This window comes from Carex rostrata, chromosome 19 (assembly GCF_964058835.1).
Source record: "Carex rostrata chromosome 19, lpCarRost1.2, whole genome shotgun sequence".
Lineage (NCBI taxonomy): Eukaryota > Viridiplantae > Streptophyta > Magnoliopsida > Poales > Cyperaceae > Carex > Carex rostrata.
Window position 1 is genome coordinate 1965045 of NC_135936.1, and position 17259 is coordinate 1982303.

At 38.1% G+C, this 17259-nt stretch overlaps 1 protein-coding gene across 2 annotated transcripts; it reads right to left on the minus strand.

Annotated features, from left to right (window-relative positions):
* Positions 1–3562: 3562 nt before the first annotated feature.
* Positions 3563–10930, minus strand: LOC144571760 (eukaryotic translation initiation factor 3 subunit B-like). Of its 2 annotated transcripts, XR_013517575.1 has the most exons (13): positions 10613–10930; positions 9868–10108; positions 9244–9390; positions 9014–9142; positions 8334–8462; positions 7711–7794; positions 7498–7622; positions 7054–7252; positions 6034–6405; positions 5058–5218; positions 4510–4618; positions 3869–4269; positions 3563–3799 (listed from the first exon to the last, which is right to left on the minus strand). XR_013517575.1 is itself a non-coding variant. In XM_078321129.1 (12 exons), exons 1-12 carry the CDS (start codon positions 10732–10734, stop codon positions 3919–3921), a joined length of 2169 nt encoding a protein of 722 aa, XP_078177255.1. In that variant the 5' UTR covers positions 10735–10930; the 3' UTR covers positions 3563–3918. The 2 variants fall into 2 exon arrangements, 1 of the variants encoding a protein (XP_078177255.1); XM_078321129.1 differs by having other exon boundaries at positions 3563–4269.
* Positions 10931–17259: the final 6329 nt, after the last annotated feature.

Below are 17259 nucleotides of genomic sequence, written 5' to 3' on the forward strand. Positions count from 1 at the left end.
CAATACTGTGTACAGACTATTTATGAAACTCCTTGCAAATCGGCTCCAACCGAGCATGCAAAAGATCATCTCTAAACAGCAAACCGCTTTCCTGAAGGGAAGAAATATCGCAGATAATGTGATTCTGATCAAGGAAGTCATGCATTCCTTTCAAGACTCTCATTATAAAGAGGCCGCTTTCCTGTTAAAGGCAGACATAGGCAAGGCCTTCGACATGATTAGATGGGACTTTATTGAAGCAGCAATGAATAAGTTCCAAATCCCGAGCAAATTCACATCCTTGGTGCAGGCATGTATGCGTGCCAGCAAAACAACTATACTTATAAATGGGTCGGGTAGTGGTTTCATTAAGCCAACAAGGGGTTTGAGGCAGGGATGCCCTCTATCCCCTTACCTTTTCATTATAGCAATGGAATGTTTAACGAGACAGATCAATGAGGCAGCAGAAAAGAGGTCAATTCACGGCATTAAACTGGCTCCAACTGCACCAATCCTGACACACATGCTCTATGCGGACGACCTGGTAATTATGGGAAGGGCGGAGCCTGGAGAAGTGCAACAGTACAAATCAATTCTCGAAATTTTTGCATCCATTTCGGGCTTGGCGGTTAATCCAGCAAAATCAAAAATCTGATTTAGTAGTAAGTGCGATACAAGCTGCTGTGATCTGATTATGAATGAGTTGGGGGCAAAACCAGCTGAGGAAAAGGAGAAATATTTGGGAATTCTCATGGGAAAAGCACCAACCAGGAGGGATCCGAATAATGATTTGGTCTTGGAAAAGGTATATGCTAGACTAGCAGGTTGGAAGGCGAACACACTCTCGCATGCGGGTCGAATTACATTGATAAAATCAGTGTTAATGTCACTCCCGGTTTATTTTATGAGCATAGCAACCCTTTCAAAGGCAACTATGGATGAGATTAACCAAGTAATGCGTAAATTCCTATGGGGAAAACTGGGGCAAAGCCGTTATATGTCTCTCATAGCATGGGAAAAGGTGTGTAGGCCGGCACAGGAAGGGGGATTCGGGATTCGGGATATTGAGGCTTTCAATGAAGCTTTAATGCTCAAGTTAGTATGGCAACTGGCTGCTGATGCGGATAAAATATGGGTAGGTATAATGAAGGCAAAATACTACCCGAGAGGGGGATTTTGGGGGATACAAACAAATACAAGATCGAGCAAGGCTTGGAAAGAAGTACAGCGCCTGAAAGAATTCTTTAAAGAGGGGGTAAGATGGCAGATTGGCAATGGTAGGACCATCACTATTGTTAACCAGCCATGGTTTGAAGAGTGGTCACTGACACGAATAACAAGTAATGCCCAGCGTGATACAACTGTAGCAAGCATTTTTGATCAGCAAAGGGGGGCTTGGAGGGAGGATGTCATTGCACAGATGTTAGGGGAACAGGTGGTACAATCAATCACAGCCTCTGCAAGAAGACCAAATGATCAAGCATTGCTGCCAGATAGATTGATCTGGACACATAACAAAAGTGGGACATATTCGGCTAAAGAAGGGTATGAGATATTGGCGAAGAGGCGGCAGAGAGTGGTGCAATATGATGAATACCAGACCGAAATCTGGAAGGTCATGTGGAATTGGAGAGGCATGGTACCTAAGGTGCAGGTATTCCTTTGGAGGGTGGTACATGGGGGAATTGCGACGGCCCAGGTGCTTCACAGGAGAGTGAGGTCCTTTGATCCAATATGCCAGCGATGTGGAGTAGAAAATGAGTTCATTATGCATGTGCTCTTCTTTTGCCCTCAATCCCAGGTAACATGGTTTATCTCACCTTTCGCACTAAGGGTGGAATTTCTCCCACTTAACTTTGCAAGAACATTACTGAGTATCATTACAGTGCTGGATAGTGAACAGATTGTTCAGTTCAGTAATATACTTTGGTGTATCTGGAAGGCGAGGAATGAAAAAATTTTCCAAGGGAAGGACACAACACCTGCAGCTATTATAGCTCAAGCAAGGGCGATGGGTACAATAAAAAAAATGGATCAGCATATGCCAAAGGAAATAACACTACAGGCGGTATTGGTACCAAAAAACACAGAGGTATTTCTGATAGATGCCTCTTGGGATAACACAAAGCGAACAGGGACGGCTTTTGTTGTGTTTGATGAGTCTGGAAGACTGAGGTATGTTCACACAGGGCACTCGCAATGTACGGACCCTTTACAGGCTGAGGCACTGGCACTGCTGGAGGTGCTACGGTTCATTGCAAGTGAAACTGGTGCGAACCAGACGCGACAAAAGATGGTATGTTCAGATTGCAAAATTCTGGTACAGGCGGTACTAGAAAGAAACTGCCTCGAATTACCCTCATGGCAGGCGGCGGAGATGGTGGCTAAAGGTACTCAATTATACCTACAACTGATGGGTAGAGTTACTCTTCAACATGTGAAAAGGGAATTGGTACCTCAGCCACATTACTTGGCAAATTGGGCACGAACCACAGGGTCATCTAGTACTGGGTTGGTACCAGCAGAGGTGGCATTGGGGGCAAACCTGCACACTGGTATTGATCGGGGCCTCTTCAAACTGGCAAGGTAATAGAAAATGGAGGCACTGCTCCAGAAAAAGCCAATGACAAAGATTTCAATCAAGACTGCTCCAAGCAGAGGATAGCAAAATAGCTACAACATGGCGGGACTCCTAGTCCTTTTATTTTTATTTTAGGTACTTAGATAATGGTCGTTATGTTTCTAGGACATGCTGATATTTTAATTCTTAGGTAGTTTTTTTTTTCCTTTTCTTTTCTTTCTTCTTTCTAGCATGATTTATTCTCAGTTTTATGCTTAGGGATGTAACCGCAAATTTTACAATTAATGCATACCTACGGGTTTTTCTCAAAAAAAAAAAACCCAAAACTGTAAAATGCGCATAAGGAGAACGAAAGGTAAACAGCCTATAACAAAACTGCCGCCGTTGCAAAGGTCACAAGCAGTGGGAGAACATGATAATGTCTTTAGAAAACAATACCCCACTACACTCCCGCTGCATCACTAAACTATATACCATTAGGCCATTCGCCTATATACTGCAGCCCTCTTGGTTGTACCTTCTGTCAATCATTCTTGATAAGCATTGAATTTTGATTTTCAGCCTTTAAGGATCTTTATTTTCACAAGTTCATATCACAAAAAGGTAAACTGAAGGTAAATTTCCGTGATAATAGGCTCACTCAATCCAAATACAATATATTAATAAGAAACTTTACTGCATAATTTCTAAATAAGAAACTCCCTCTTTCACATCTCTAAAACTGAATTAAAAACGGTCACATCAAATTAGAAACTCTAATAGTACCAGTGGTGTAGATACTTTAAAATGAAATGAAATGATAGTATTGGCTATTATGAGGCAAGCAAGAGCCCACAAATTCCGTCTAATAGGACAGCAAATGTTCATAGGTGAAAGCGGTAGAGCAAAATTTGACAGTAAAGAACGTAAAAATTAAATAAACAGGTCTGAAAGAGCTTAAAAAGAACACAAATGGCATTAGCTTTGCCAACAAAGCAGCAAGCCATTTATGTTCCAACACCCTAGTGGTGAAATTGAGTCATAATTTATCTCCAGATCCTAGTCATCAGAACATCACATATATCTTTCAAATTTTATCACAACCGAAACAGTTGAACTAAACATACGCTTAAAGATCTCTGGAACATGAAACAAAATCTACCAAAGCCAAAAATCAACATACTTTCTAACTGAAAGAAAACTGCAAGAGAAAAACAACCGAAAAGCATACTCTAATCGCCGTACTCCATAGCAGGTTACCTATGCAAAATCCAAGAGAGACAACGTGAATTGATTTCAACAGGCAAAAGAGAGTAATAGCATGCTCACCTCCCTACCCCGTTGCAAAATAACCCAAGGTGCAAAAATGAAACATTTTACTACTGCTCCTGGTCAAAATTAACGATCTCTTCACGGACATCAAGGAACTCCTCAGCCTCAACCTCTTTGGCCTCATACTCCTCCTGGTTTCCCTCATCATCGCTGGGCTCCCCATCCCTGAGTTGCATCCTTATATCCCGCTCCTCCTCATAGTACTGCTTCCAACGAGTGGTCCAAGTCTCCCACTCTTCCTGAATGGCACGGCGCTTCTTCCTGTCTTGTTCGCTCAGTGCCAATGAGACGTCCTGGTCCTCCACCTCGTATTTCTTGCTGTATTTGCGCAGATTGCGGCTGATTTCTTCTTCTTTCTCGGGGCTTAGGAGAGACGGTGGGCGGGGCCTCCATTGGAACTGTGATATAAGAACAAAGGCAAGTTAAGGACTGCACAGACTTTTGAGTATGTATTGAGATGTTTGTGCTAAAAAAATACACAGGTTGTTTGTGTATCTTAGAGACAAGCTACTGATCTGGTTTTATGTACAGTGCTACAAACCAAATTTTGACACTAATGGCCCAAATACATGTGACCACAAAAAGTATATGAACCAGTAGTAGAATCAAATTAGCTGGCACAGCTGTAGTTTGCATACCTGGAAGAAATGATCCTTGGGAATCCTGTAGAGAAGCTTGCCATTGAACGACCAAATGTGAAAGCCATTCTCCATCTCATGGACAGATGTAACAGCTGTGGCAACATACCTACATCAAAAATAATATGGCACAAGACCAATAGTAAATAGTCTAAGTGAGTTAACAGCAATGAAGTAGTACTAGCAAGCCAGTAATGGCCTAGGCTTAAAAACACAGCTGCCTCAGTACAAGAAAAGTGCTTTGATTGATACTTGGCTGCTGTCAAAGGAACCTGGCTTTAAACTAGCAATCAAGTACAAAGAAACCTGTCTTTAAACCAATTTATGTCAGGGCACAAACCAATTATCACAACTTAACTCTGTCAAGAGTCAAGACCCTCATTCCTTCCTTAAAAGAAGTACCAAAAATGGGCAAAGGAAAAGCAGGTTCCAATGGGTACCGTCCCTTTACAAGTGGCATCAAATACCATGACCAGAACTGACCAGTATAGTGCTGGTAACCCAAAGGATAGCCTCGATATAAAATAAGAGATGTGAAAATAATGCACCTGCCAGTCGGGTCCCACTCAATGTCTGTACACATGAAGTGTTCCCCTGTCGACATTGTCTCGAGTTCATCCACATTGTAAAACTCAAGCTGGCCATTAAATCCCTTCAGCCCAGCTAGAATTATATACCGGCCTGATGGAGACCAGTACAGTGCGTTCGCCTGTGATAGTTAGGGTTTTAAAATCCAGTCAGCTTCAGATGACTTGAAAAGCATTAAAGTAAACAAAATATTCTATAATAAAATATTAATAAATATTAATGATAATAATATGTATTATGCTACTGCTATTGCATAGCACTATGGACGGGTGCTATGACTCCAAATTCAACACTAGGAGTTCTGATCAGCTTAAAACCTCTCAAATATGATCTATATATTAAAATCTTGTTAGAAACCAAATTTTGTATTTTTTTAGATTTTTTAATATTTTATGAATTGGGAGAGATTGGTGCTATTGGACTTTAATATTTCTCCTATCCAATAAATCAATAAAAAAAATATATAATTTGGCCTTGACCAGGACTTTTAATATGTAGATTACATGGAGCAGTTTGGAGCAGCCAATTGTAACACTAAAATCAGAATTCGGATTAGTATCACCGGTCAACCGGTATCATTGTTTTTGTTATTATTATTATAGAATTAATTATTAATTGTGCTAGCTTGGCTCCCAATTTTATACCAAAGAATCATACATTTCCAATCAAAGACACATAATTGGTTGAATTCTAATTCCAATTAATCTTCAAGAAATAATTAAATTCATTGCAGATTGATTAAAATCCAATTCAACATTTCAATCAATAGACTTGGTTTTAACCACATATTTAAGAACCCAAAAACCAAGTATGTCAATCAATAACTATCTTTCCCATTTGCCTTATGAGCACTTCAGCCAAAATAAAAATTTAACTTTAAACCACCATAAACTTCAAAACCAAATTTAATCAAGTTCAAATATGAATTATGATCACCTGCTTAGCTTTCAGAGTAGTGAGCTTGGACACACGGTTGGTAATACCACCCGTCTTCATCGAGTAAAAAGATACATCAGGACGAGGTCCGTCTCCATGGATAACAGCAAACCTGTGGCCTTTTGGCTCCCAAGCAAAAGCAATGATTTTGTCATTCTTGTTATCTAGCTCCAGCACCTCAATTGGAATATCACGCTCCTTGATGCGGAAGAGTTCAAATCCTGTGTAAGTTGATTTCTTTGTTTTGGTGTACCGGTCCACCTTAACTGCCAGATACTCCCCATTGCTCTGCCAGTACATCTTGCAGTCACTCACAGAGAAAAGATTCTTCTGACGAAGCTCCTCTTTCCCAGGCATTTGAACCAGGCTAACCTGTTTTATGGACAACATATTTAAAGAAAATAATATGAATGGTATTAATCACAAACAACCAATCCACCATACGCATCATCTTATGATTAACTTCCATCAGCATGAGCATGGCATACCATACAAATATCCAGAGAGTGACATTACCTACAGAACACACAAACGTGACAAGGACTGGACTCCATAAATAACAGAACTATGAGCTGAAAAATGTTATTAATCTTATTTAACAACCAACATAACAATTATACAAATAAAATGGTAAATTCTAGATATGTTCCCAGTTATTTAACAACCATCAAAACAGTTATACAAATAAAATGGTAAATACTAGATATGTTCCCAGTAGTTTAGAGAGGTTGTGTATCGAATTAGGTGCAACTCGAAAATTGATCGGTAATCCATCATGCGATTTGAAAAAATTAATGGTTCAGTTTATCGCACTTGATCAGAGACCAAACATTCTCAAATTTCACCAAGTTTGATACAATTTATCAAAAAACTATAGAGAACATATCTACAACTTTCTTTCAATTTTTATAACAATTCAGTCGATTGTCATGGATGTCAAATTAATGTGCTTGCAATATACCCTTGCCATACAAGAGTTGGTATTACCGTGAAACATTGAGATCTCAAATCATAACTTACCCTGGCAGGTTGATTGCCTCCACCTAATTCTGGAACAAAAAGAGAGATTATTGGGTCGGTGGGGGACCAGCTAAAGTCTACCACATTGTCCACCTTGTATGACTTCTTATCCACGAGAATAAATGTGTCGGTTTCATACACATAAATCGCATTCTTCCCTATCCTAGCAAAATATTTGTCCTCTTTCCCACCACCCCACCTACATAAACATAACAGAAAGATTGAAAACAGAAAAAATCAGTACAAATCCACATTTTAACTTCAGAATTAAGAAGAAATTTCTTTTTCTAACAAAATGGGAGCACTCTTCTTTCACACTCAATGCAAAACAAATGAGCAATTGGATCTTTCTAATAAAGGTCATGTTTTCTTATCAGATTCATTCTGTACTCCACATGCTTGCCAGATTTGGTTTAACAAAAGGTTGTTATTGGAATTTCTTACTTGAAAATAGGCCACGAAATACCAGACAGGCCACCGGTGCCTCCAGTTGTGAAATCATCAACACTTCCTTTGAAATCACGCATTAGCTTTCCGGTCCTCAGATCAAAAATATTCAGCAGAATCCTCTAAAACCACACAATAAAAAAATTAGAACAGCATAGGACAAACAAATAATATGACACAATTAGGTGGGATCTGAGATATGTTTCTTACGTGAGTGTCGCGAGGGTTGCTGGGCTCCTGGCTGCTATATGTTACAAGATACCTTTCACCAGGGGAAAAATCAATGTGTTTCACCTGTTAAAATAATCAAAATTTCAGGAAAAGAAATCAAGGATTTTTACTGCAAATAGAATCTAAATCCTCCAAGGTGGTACAATTGTGGTATGACTCCACGAGAGTTTTCTTCTTTTTGTTGTTTTCCTTTTCCGTCTTTCATTCTTGTCTCTGCCTTTTGTTTTCCACTTGAATTGGCCTTAAATTTAAGCAGTGACTCAAGCAGATTGACCCCCACAGGCTGTTCCAGTACTAATGCAACCTCGCCGTTACCATAGAAGTTTAAAACGACCATAGAAAACTCAACCAATATGTGGTGTTGCATTGAGAAGTAAATTGAGGGTCATAATCTAATTTTAATTGTAAATTATTCCTAGGCTTTGTATAACAGCTAATTAATTCAAACAAGTCTACCCATAATGATAATGTACAACCTAAATGACGCAGGTATGACCAACAATCCTCCGGTATGGCCATACTTACTATCAAGAAAACTCAAAGACACACTTCTTCTCTCCCTCCCACACACACGCGCACAAAAAAAACTGAAAAACACACACCTGGTTATGAGGGAACCTGTGGATACGGTTAAAGGTACTTTTTCCACCCCAGACAGCAGCACCTTGTCTGTGAACTGTTGCCAAATATGTTCCCAGTGGCGACCATTGTACAAAGCCATCTGTCCAATACTGTAAAAAAAAAAAAGAGGAAATAAACAGATAAATATACAAACACCCCAAAATTACTCCTGATATACAACATCAGAAGAGAAAGATCGAAAGCTGCCTAGCAAATGTACCCAATTACTCCACCCCTCAAGAAGAATAAAAAAGGGAAGAATGAACTTATAAAAATAATTTGACAAACCTATCAAGAGGATACAGATGCCATTGTATGGTATGAAGCCAGTCTGGTTTATTGTTTATTATTTTTTTTACCCAACCGATCATTGGCTCAAGAAGATCTAAAATGTTCCCAACATCAAAGGTCCCTGGTCAAACCCGACCCGACCTGTTTGTTTATACGAGAAATTTCACCAACCCAAACAAGTTTAAAAACCATTTAATTCACTTGAAAAACTTATTATAATTAACACATATTGAACAGAAAAGTGCCGGTAGGTAGTTAGATGAGAGAGAAAGAGAGCACCTGGCTTTGATACACACACAGCATCAGACAGCTAAGCAAGTACTGAACAGAAATTGAACAGAAAGGCGCACATAAAATGAAGAGAGCATACCTGGCGCTGATACACGGGATCAGGCCGCACCTGCCTTGCATCATTCCAAAATATCTCAGTAACAGTGCCAGCCCGAATTACAAATTGATCTCTGGCCTTCTCGTCAGTCAGCCAATGCTGAAGATTTTCCTGTCAAAATTTTAACAAAGAAATAAGTTGGTCGTGAGGAAAAATATATGGCTGTTTCATGATAAGAGATATGGGATCAAAGGAGGAATTGGTGGGCTTACTCCAGGTTCATAAGGTTTAATTTCAGCTGGGGTCCACTCGTCAGGGACATTCATGTACTTCTCAATATCATCAAACATATTGACAACAAATATATGAGATTTGTCCAACTTGTACCCATCAGTTTTCTCCTGTGCTTCTTTAGCTTCCTGTCATGTTGTGTTTGTTAAATTATTAGAAAGAAAAATGATGCAATTGAAATAAATACAGCTTAACGTGATGGTGAATTCTTCAACTTGCTACTGTGTTGGGCTCGCTTGGTAGTGTGCAGACTAGCAGTCTGCTATTCTGCTGAAAAACGTTGCCAAATAGTTTGAAATAATGCCAGAATAGTATCATTCTGTTGTTCTGTCAAAAGGGTGGAATAGCACTCCTCCTGTTTTCGGTTACTAATAAATAATAAATTTGTTTCAGCATCTTCTCAGGTAAATAGGGAGGGAAGGCTTATGGAGGTCATTTTTTCCATTGAGCTGGGGCACAATCCTGTAGTGGTATTTGTGATTTCTTGTCTTGCAGGAGCTGACATGATATTGTTGCTAAGAGATGCATGCATGAAAAAGCCCTAACCACTTAAAAACAATGCATTATGATACCAAAATATGACCCCTAGTTAAAAGAATAATAACCTGAGCAGTGTTGAACTCGATGAAGCAATAGCCAAGAGTCATCTTTGTCTCAGGGTTTACTGGCATCCATAGACCCCCTTCTTTAATTACACCAGTCTGACTGTAGATTTTGCGAACAACCCCCTCTAACTTGGCAAATTTCTCAGGGGATACAACAGGTAGATTATCTACCACAATTACATTTCCATAACCAGCCTCAAATTCTGGCGGCTCCTCTTCATGAAGAATGTCCTCATCGTCACTGAAATTTTTCAGGGAAGAATAAAACAACAACAAAAATGAAACATTTCATTCTTAAATTGTACAATCGACGACCAAGAAAGCAAGTAAACCAATACCATAAAGAGAACCGCAGTAAATGGTTCCAAGCCCCGTCGGTAACAATACAGAAACAGAGGCATGGATTGCCAAGATAGACAGATAGGATTCACATGTAATTTCTTTCTTTGCGTTTTTTTTTTTTTTTAACTTTCAACCAGCTATGAAAATGGAGTTAGAAGGTAAGCTTTCAATTGTCGGTACAATAATTCATCCAAATATACCACAGCATCTACGGTGAATTACAGATTTGGAAGTATTATTTAATTTTCTATTGGTATTGTGTGTGAGCTGAGAAGAGTTGAAACTGATTAATTTAATAGGCCCGGTAGCTACTGTTTTCTAAGACCGAATTAGACCAGCAATTGAAAGAAAATTCGAAACACTGGTGCTAGATTCTATTGTAAGGATTTGAAAATTATGCTACCTTTTAATACCAAAATCCTCACCGGGAGGAAGCACGATGGAGTCGAAATCTATGGTAGAGAGATCTATACCGAGAGAGCTTGCTTTGCTCTCTATTTCGGCCATGGTAAGCACCGTCGTCATTTCCAGAAGGTTACTAGGGTACTGATCGATGGATTAGACCGATTGACAGAGAGAGGAGGAAAGTGCGGCCAGGTTTGGAAAAAGCGGAGATTGAGAATAGGGTTAAGAGGAAGAATGGAGTTTTCTGGGTGAGGACTACTTGAGCCGTTGGTTTAGGAATCAAAGGTCAGGATTTTCTAAAATTTACTTCCTTTCTAGCGGAGAGGGTTTATCTTTGAGAGAAGTTTCGACCGACTTTCAGGGTATGCATTTGGGTCCCGAGTTCAGACCAAATTATTGACCCGAGGGTTATCAGTTAACGGGTGAGAGAACGGACGGCTGAAGTTAGATCGATGACCGGATCTCTGTAAAACGTGTGGTGGATCGTCGTTCGCTTGGATGACTCTGCTTATGGCTCGTTAAACTGACACAAAGTTCTTTGGAAGTTGGAACCGGAACAAAATGTTCTCTCACTTGTACGTGATGTTCATATTCACATTCTCATGTAATTTCGGGACTCCCTTTAAAACATTTTCAATCTATTTTTTTTTTTTTTTCAACGAAGGAAAATTTTGGATGTTTAATTGGGTTAAAAATAAATTCTTTTTGAGATTAGACTATTCGGAATAATCTATTTTGTCTTTAGATGAATTTTAACAGCTAAAAAAAATATAATTTATTTGTCTTAGAATAGTAAAAAAAATTATCCAGATCAGTATTTTGATAACATTTTGCCTTATTTTTATTATCTATGTTCCGTGGCTATTAAAGGAAGTAAGGCCCGTGCATTTCTTTTCATTTCTACAATTTTCCAAAGAATAAACTGTGAAATTACATGAGTTTCAAATACCTCCTTGTGTTTTGTACTAAACAAATGTTTCTTGTATTTTCTATAAGTAGTTATAGCACCTTTCATTCAATTTTTTCATTCAACCATCCTAAAATTGAAACATATATACACCAGCTTCTTTTACAGAAAAGTTCAAATATAATATTTTTAATTGAAAAATTCAAATACACTCCTTTCTTTTTTCTTTTTCTATGTTTGGTTGGTGTAAGAATAGGTTATAGGTTATTCTTACAACAAGGCTATTCAAAATAGTTTGTTCTTTGTCTGGATAGAGTTGTATAGCTAAAATAGTGAATTCAACTCTTTTGTTTTATTAAAATAGCATATTCTTACAAAAGTTAAATTTAACTTGTTCTAATAAGACAAATGACAAAAAAGTTATTCTAGCTATTATTGTTTTGCATTCAAATATACCCGAAGTCAAAAATAAGTCAAGTAGAGAGGTGAAAACTTTGTATCCAACATAGGGCTGGCAACGAGCCGGCTCGGTCCGAGCTAGACTGAGTTCATGGCTCGCTCGTTTTAGCAACGAGCGAGTCATGAGCGAGCCAACATTTGGATCCGAGCTGAAATAGTGGCTCATGGCTCGCTTGTTTTGACAACGAGCTAGCCGAGCCAGCTCGTGAAAGCTCGTGGGCCAAAAGCCCAAATGTTTTAGATAATATATTATAAAGTCAACTGTCATAAATTAAGTTTGTAACTAAATTCATACATATTAAATTACTAAATCTTCAAATTCATACAAACACAGTTCACAAAATAAATTCATGCATACTAAATTCACACAAATTTATACCAATGTACAAATTCATACTTGGACCGAGCTGGCTCGCGAGCGAGCTAAGCCTTAGCTCAAACTTGTTAATTTTGAGTCGAGCTAGTGATGAGGTGGCTCGTTAATAGCTCGGTCCACTAACGAACGGGTTGTTAGCGAGTGAGCCAGATGCGAGTCACGATCGATCCACGAGCTACAAGCTTTTTTGCCACCCCTAATCCAACATGTAAGACTGACAACTTTTAATTCTTATCATTCTTTGAGTACGAGGTTTCATTTTCATAACTCGTGCAAGCAAAACTACTACTTGATTTGGCAGAAACAATACAATCCGATGTCAGGTTTCGTATAAAATAATAATTATAACATCTTCATCCCACTTAAAATACAATTGTAATTTTAATTGTAAAGTAATATGCGATTGTTAATTTAGCATTCTTAATAAATCAGTATGTTTAAAAATACTACATCAACTTGCGATTGACAATTACAGAGATGTAAATATTGAAATGAAAATAATAATAAACACAACCGAAGTTAAAATCAATCGGGGGGAAATAATTATATAATAATTTATTAAGAGAGAATTATTAAAGTTGCTGATGTAGTAAAAATATCGTCTTTTAATTTAAAAATAAAAACACTCTTGACAAAAGTGTCAATCATGTATAATTTTATATCTACAAAATATTAATACTTAATAAAAACGGTGTACAATATACGTATTTATCTCGCTCTATGCATCAAAATCACACTGGAGATGAATTGGCATTTGGCAGAGGTTAGAGGAAATACCTGCCAATTTTTTTAGTTATCATTTGAAAAAAAAGAAAGAGAAAATGCAGATTTGCCATATTATTTTAATTTTTTTTATCTGTGTGCACGAATATTATATGCACAATTAGTTGTAAATTTTGATACAATTTGTCACACTAATTAGAGCATCTACATCCCTAAAACTCAAAAGGGTTTCTAAATAACTGTTAACTACTTTTTAGATATTATGGTCTCTAAAGTTTCTAACCTCCACATTCCTGAAACTCATTTTAGAGTTTCTATTAAGCCACGTCAGCAACAAATTAAAAAGGAGAAACAATTTGAGCCAATCATTTGGCCAACATAGAGTTTATAAACAGTTTCTTAATAAGAAACTTTCCTGCATAGTTTCTAAATAAGAAACTCTCCCACATCCCTGAAACTGGATTAGAAACTGCCACGTCAGATTAGAAACTCTAATAGTTTCAGGGATGTAGATGCTCTTAGTGTGCACAGATAGTATATGTGTGCTACCTCTAAGCGGTGCACAAATAATAGTTGTATAACGAATATAAATGGGATTTTTTTTAAAATATAACTTTGTATTTTTTTTTAAATGGTTTAGAAAAATTCGGGAGATGATGGGATAAAAATTATTTCGAAAAAAAAATATTATTACCTGTATATTAAACCCATTAATTCATTATGCTAAGAATATGCCAGAAGATCAATCTTTGAATGATGGGCTGAGGAATCCAATTACTAGGTCTAATAATTGGGCCATGAAGAGGTCTATTGCTAAATTGAGCTGATAGATTCTTGGCATAATACGTCGAGTCTGAGGCCGTGCTCCAGAGAGGGGGACGACTCTCATTAAAAAGAAAGAAGGAAAAATCTGCACGATCACGGTCAGTTCGCGCCGTTTACCTGCTCCAGAAGAGCGTAATCGGAGAAGGAAAGAAAGCAACGCGAGTACTGTAGCGAGGGGAACAGAGAGAATTACGCTTTGCAAAGTGACGAGATTTGTACCCTCCGAATCGAGATGTAATTTCACTGTAACGAGGGTAACGACACGGCACTCATTCCCTTTCTCTTCTTTTCCCTTCCTCTCCGTACTAGGGTTGTGGAGCACAGCCTGAGACCGAAACGAAGTGCAGTGGGTAAAAGAACAGCAAGATGCCAAATAAAATGCCAAAAAAAAGGAAAAAATGAAGACCGTTCGTTTTGTTGAGATCCGCGTAAGAACGAATCCCGAGGGGTATGTACAAAACTTAAAAAGACACGTGACCTCTTTCTTCCTCCGTTCCCTTTCCCCTCTCTTTCCCTTGTCTTATTTGAAATTCACTGCCCCCTCCCTCTCTCTAACTACGCGCCGCTGGTACGATGCCAATGTCTCCTGAAAAAATCAAAATGTTCACTTTAGCTGAATTCGGATCCGATTTAGCTTTCTTCTCCCCTGATCTCGGCCAAAACGAGGATCAAAAGTAAAATCGTTAGTAGTCCCCGCCTCTTCCTTCGACGAACACCCTAAACCTTCTCCAAACCAAGAAGCACATTCTAAAGAAAAGGTGTCAGATGACTCCTCGCCTTCCTACGAGGAAAACCCTAACCTTTGCGCAAACAAAAACAAAGGACCAGTCGAAAACCCTAACTCTAGCATAAACCTCAAAGAACAAGTTGAAGAAACGCCTGCAACATTTGTTGATAATCAGAGCCATGGCATTGAGAAATGGTTTTCCTTCTCTCACGTGGAAGGAGGAGCAGAAAGGTGATCCCTGCTGCCAGTGATGTACTGAGAAAGCTTCCGACTTGGGCTTCAAATCAGAGTGCTTAGGATGAGAAAGGCAGGCGTGGTAAATCCTAAATCCTAACAGAGAATAAGGGGACTGATTTCCCTTTAGCATGGAATTTACAGGAAGTAGTTGAGGCTTTTTCTGGGGATGTTGGTGAGAAAAAATATGCCGACATAGATATTTTGGAGATTGCGGAGATGAAAGGAATCGTGTTTGAAAATCCTTCTTGGTGGCCACCTGAAGGTTTCCCTGATTCTCTCTGATCGGGTAATTCAAAATCTTGAAACTTCAAATTTGATATTTGTTTTTTTCATATGCGCAATTACTAGGAGGCAATTCTTGGAAATTACTTCGCACAAATAGAAGTAAGAATAGGAACAGGGACAACATACCAAATTTTAGAAATTAATGATATAAAAGTGACATTCACGGGAAAAAATACCACTACCAGTCTACCATATCGAGAAACCCACAAAGTGCATTGTACAAAACTAACTTGATTTGGCCTCCTTTCTCAGTATTGTCGTGATAGATGCCTATCAGCCAGATTCATTTTGTAAAGTTATTTTCTTGTTTGGACGTTAATTAGTATTATGTCTGAAATTTATTTGATTGATTTTTATGATATTTTGAGAGTAAACAAAAAAAACTCGTTCTGGTTTTGTCATTTAGATTTGGAAGATGTGCTTATGATGTTTAATTGACATGTGTTCCCTGTTGTGCCCTTGGGTTAGGATCAATTAGGTTTACTCCGACTTGACTGATTAAACTGGTACTAAATTCGTGTTGAAAGGAATAGTTTAAGGCAAGCACCAAACCTGTCTTGTCGTATATGGTATAGACTATAGACCATAGAGCAATAAGAACCAATCTAAATTTATTTCCCTTTAAATAGAGAAAGTTGGTCGATGAAGCTGAGCTGAGGTTGGTTAGCTAGTTAGATGATGGTTTAGCATGGGGCAACATAATTAAGTGCTTCTTCTTCAAAGCCTTTATTCCCAAACAAGTTGGGGTAGACTAGAAATGAAACCCAACTAGAATAAGCAACACAGGGACTTCCCAGGAGGTCACCCATCCCAGTATTACTCTTATCCCAATTCGTGAGGATTTCGTTTCCATAAAGAGGTTGTGTTTTTTATGTTTTACCATTGGCTCGCCAAGCCTATCATGAACCCTCCTCCTTTTTCCTGGCTTGGGACAAGCTGTGTAGAAACTGCACAGGCGGAGTTGGGACAACATAATTAAGTGCATTGACCAATATCTTAACTTTATAGAGCTGTTGTAGCACTGATTGTAAATTTCATTTTGGACAGGGGCCTGCTGGAACCGCAGTTGGAAGGGTATAGTATTGCATAATTGTAGAATATATAGATTCCTCTTGATCATCCTTTTGGCTGCTTTCTGGGATTGGAGGCAAGTTTTTTGAGAGTTAGATGTGTTTTGTATAGGTATTTTGTATAAGATCGGTGGAAGTACTTATTGTTGTAGATGATAACTTAGTAAAATGTATGCTGGTAGGTAGTGGGTCTGAAATAGATGTAATGCAGAACCCTTTAACTGAATATGCATGTTTTGCTTGTGCTAAATGAACCGGTTTAACCGGATACTTATTGGTTCAGTGCAGCTGATAAACATTCTATTATAGTGTTATCAACCTCGACGTGACATGTTACTGGCCGAGGATGGAACTAGAGGGTTTGTTCCTTAGTACATGTGCACCAAATGAAGCATATGGGGCATGTCAAATCTGATTTTTTTATCATCAAATCACATGGTCTTAATTTCATTTTGATTAAATCAGTTTTATGGTTACTAGTAATCTGAACTCCTTTCTAACCAGGTATCTGAGCTTGCCAATATTTGATTAGCTACCAATGTAATGCATTTGTAATGACTGATCGCTGCAAACAATGTGAGATTATTATAGTTGTTAAGTTATAATGGATCGGTTATGTAATTTTTTCCCAAATACATTCATCAACAAGTTGCTAATTCCTGTGTGGATTTTTAAAGAATACATACTTTAAAAGTGTTCTTGGATAAACTTTAATGTATATTTTTTTTAAAATGGAGTCTTTATGCTACAATAAATCATATTGATGTAGAACATAGGCTAAATTTCTCTGAAAGTCACTGAATTTTGTTCTCTGTCGCAAATTAGTCATTCAATTTTAATTTGTGTCAGTCAAGTTGCTGAACTTTTTATTTGTTCTAATTAACTCTATAATTTTTCCATCCAAAATACTAACAAAATATACCTATTCTATCCAAAATGCTAACCGAATGACCATATTCCGTTAGCATTTTGAACGGAAAAATTTAGAATGACTTGATTGAGATAAATAAAAAAGAGTAGGGTTAAAATGCACCAT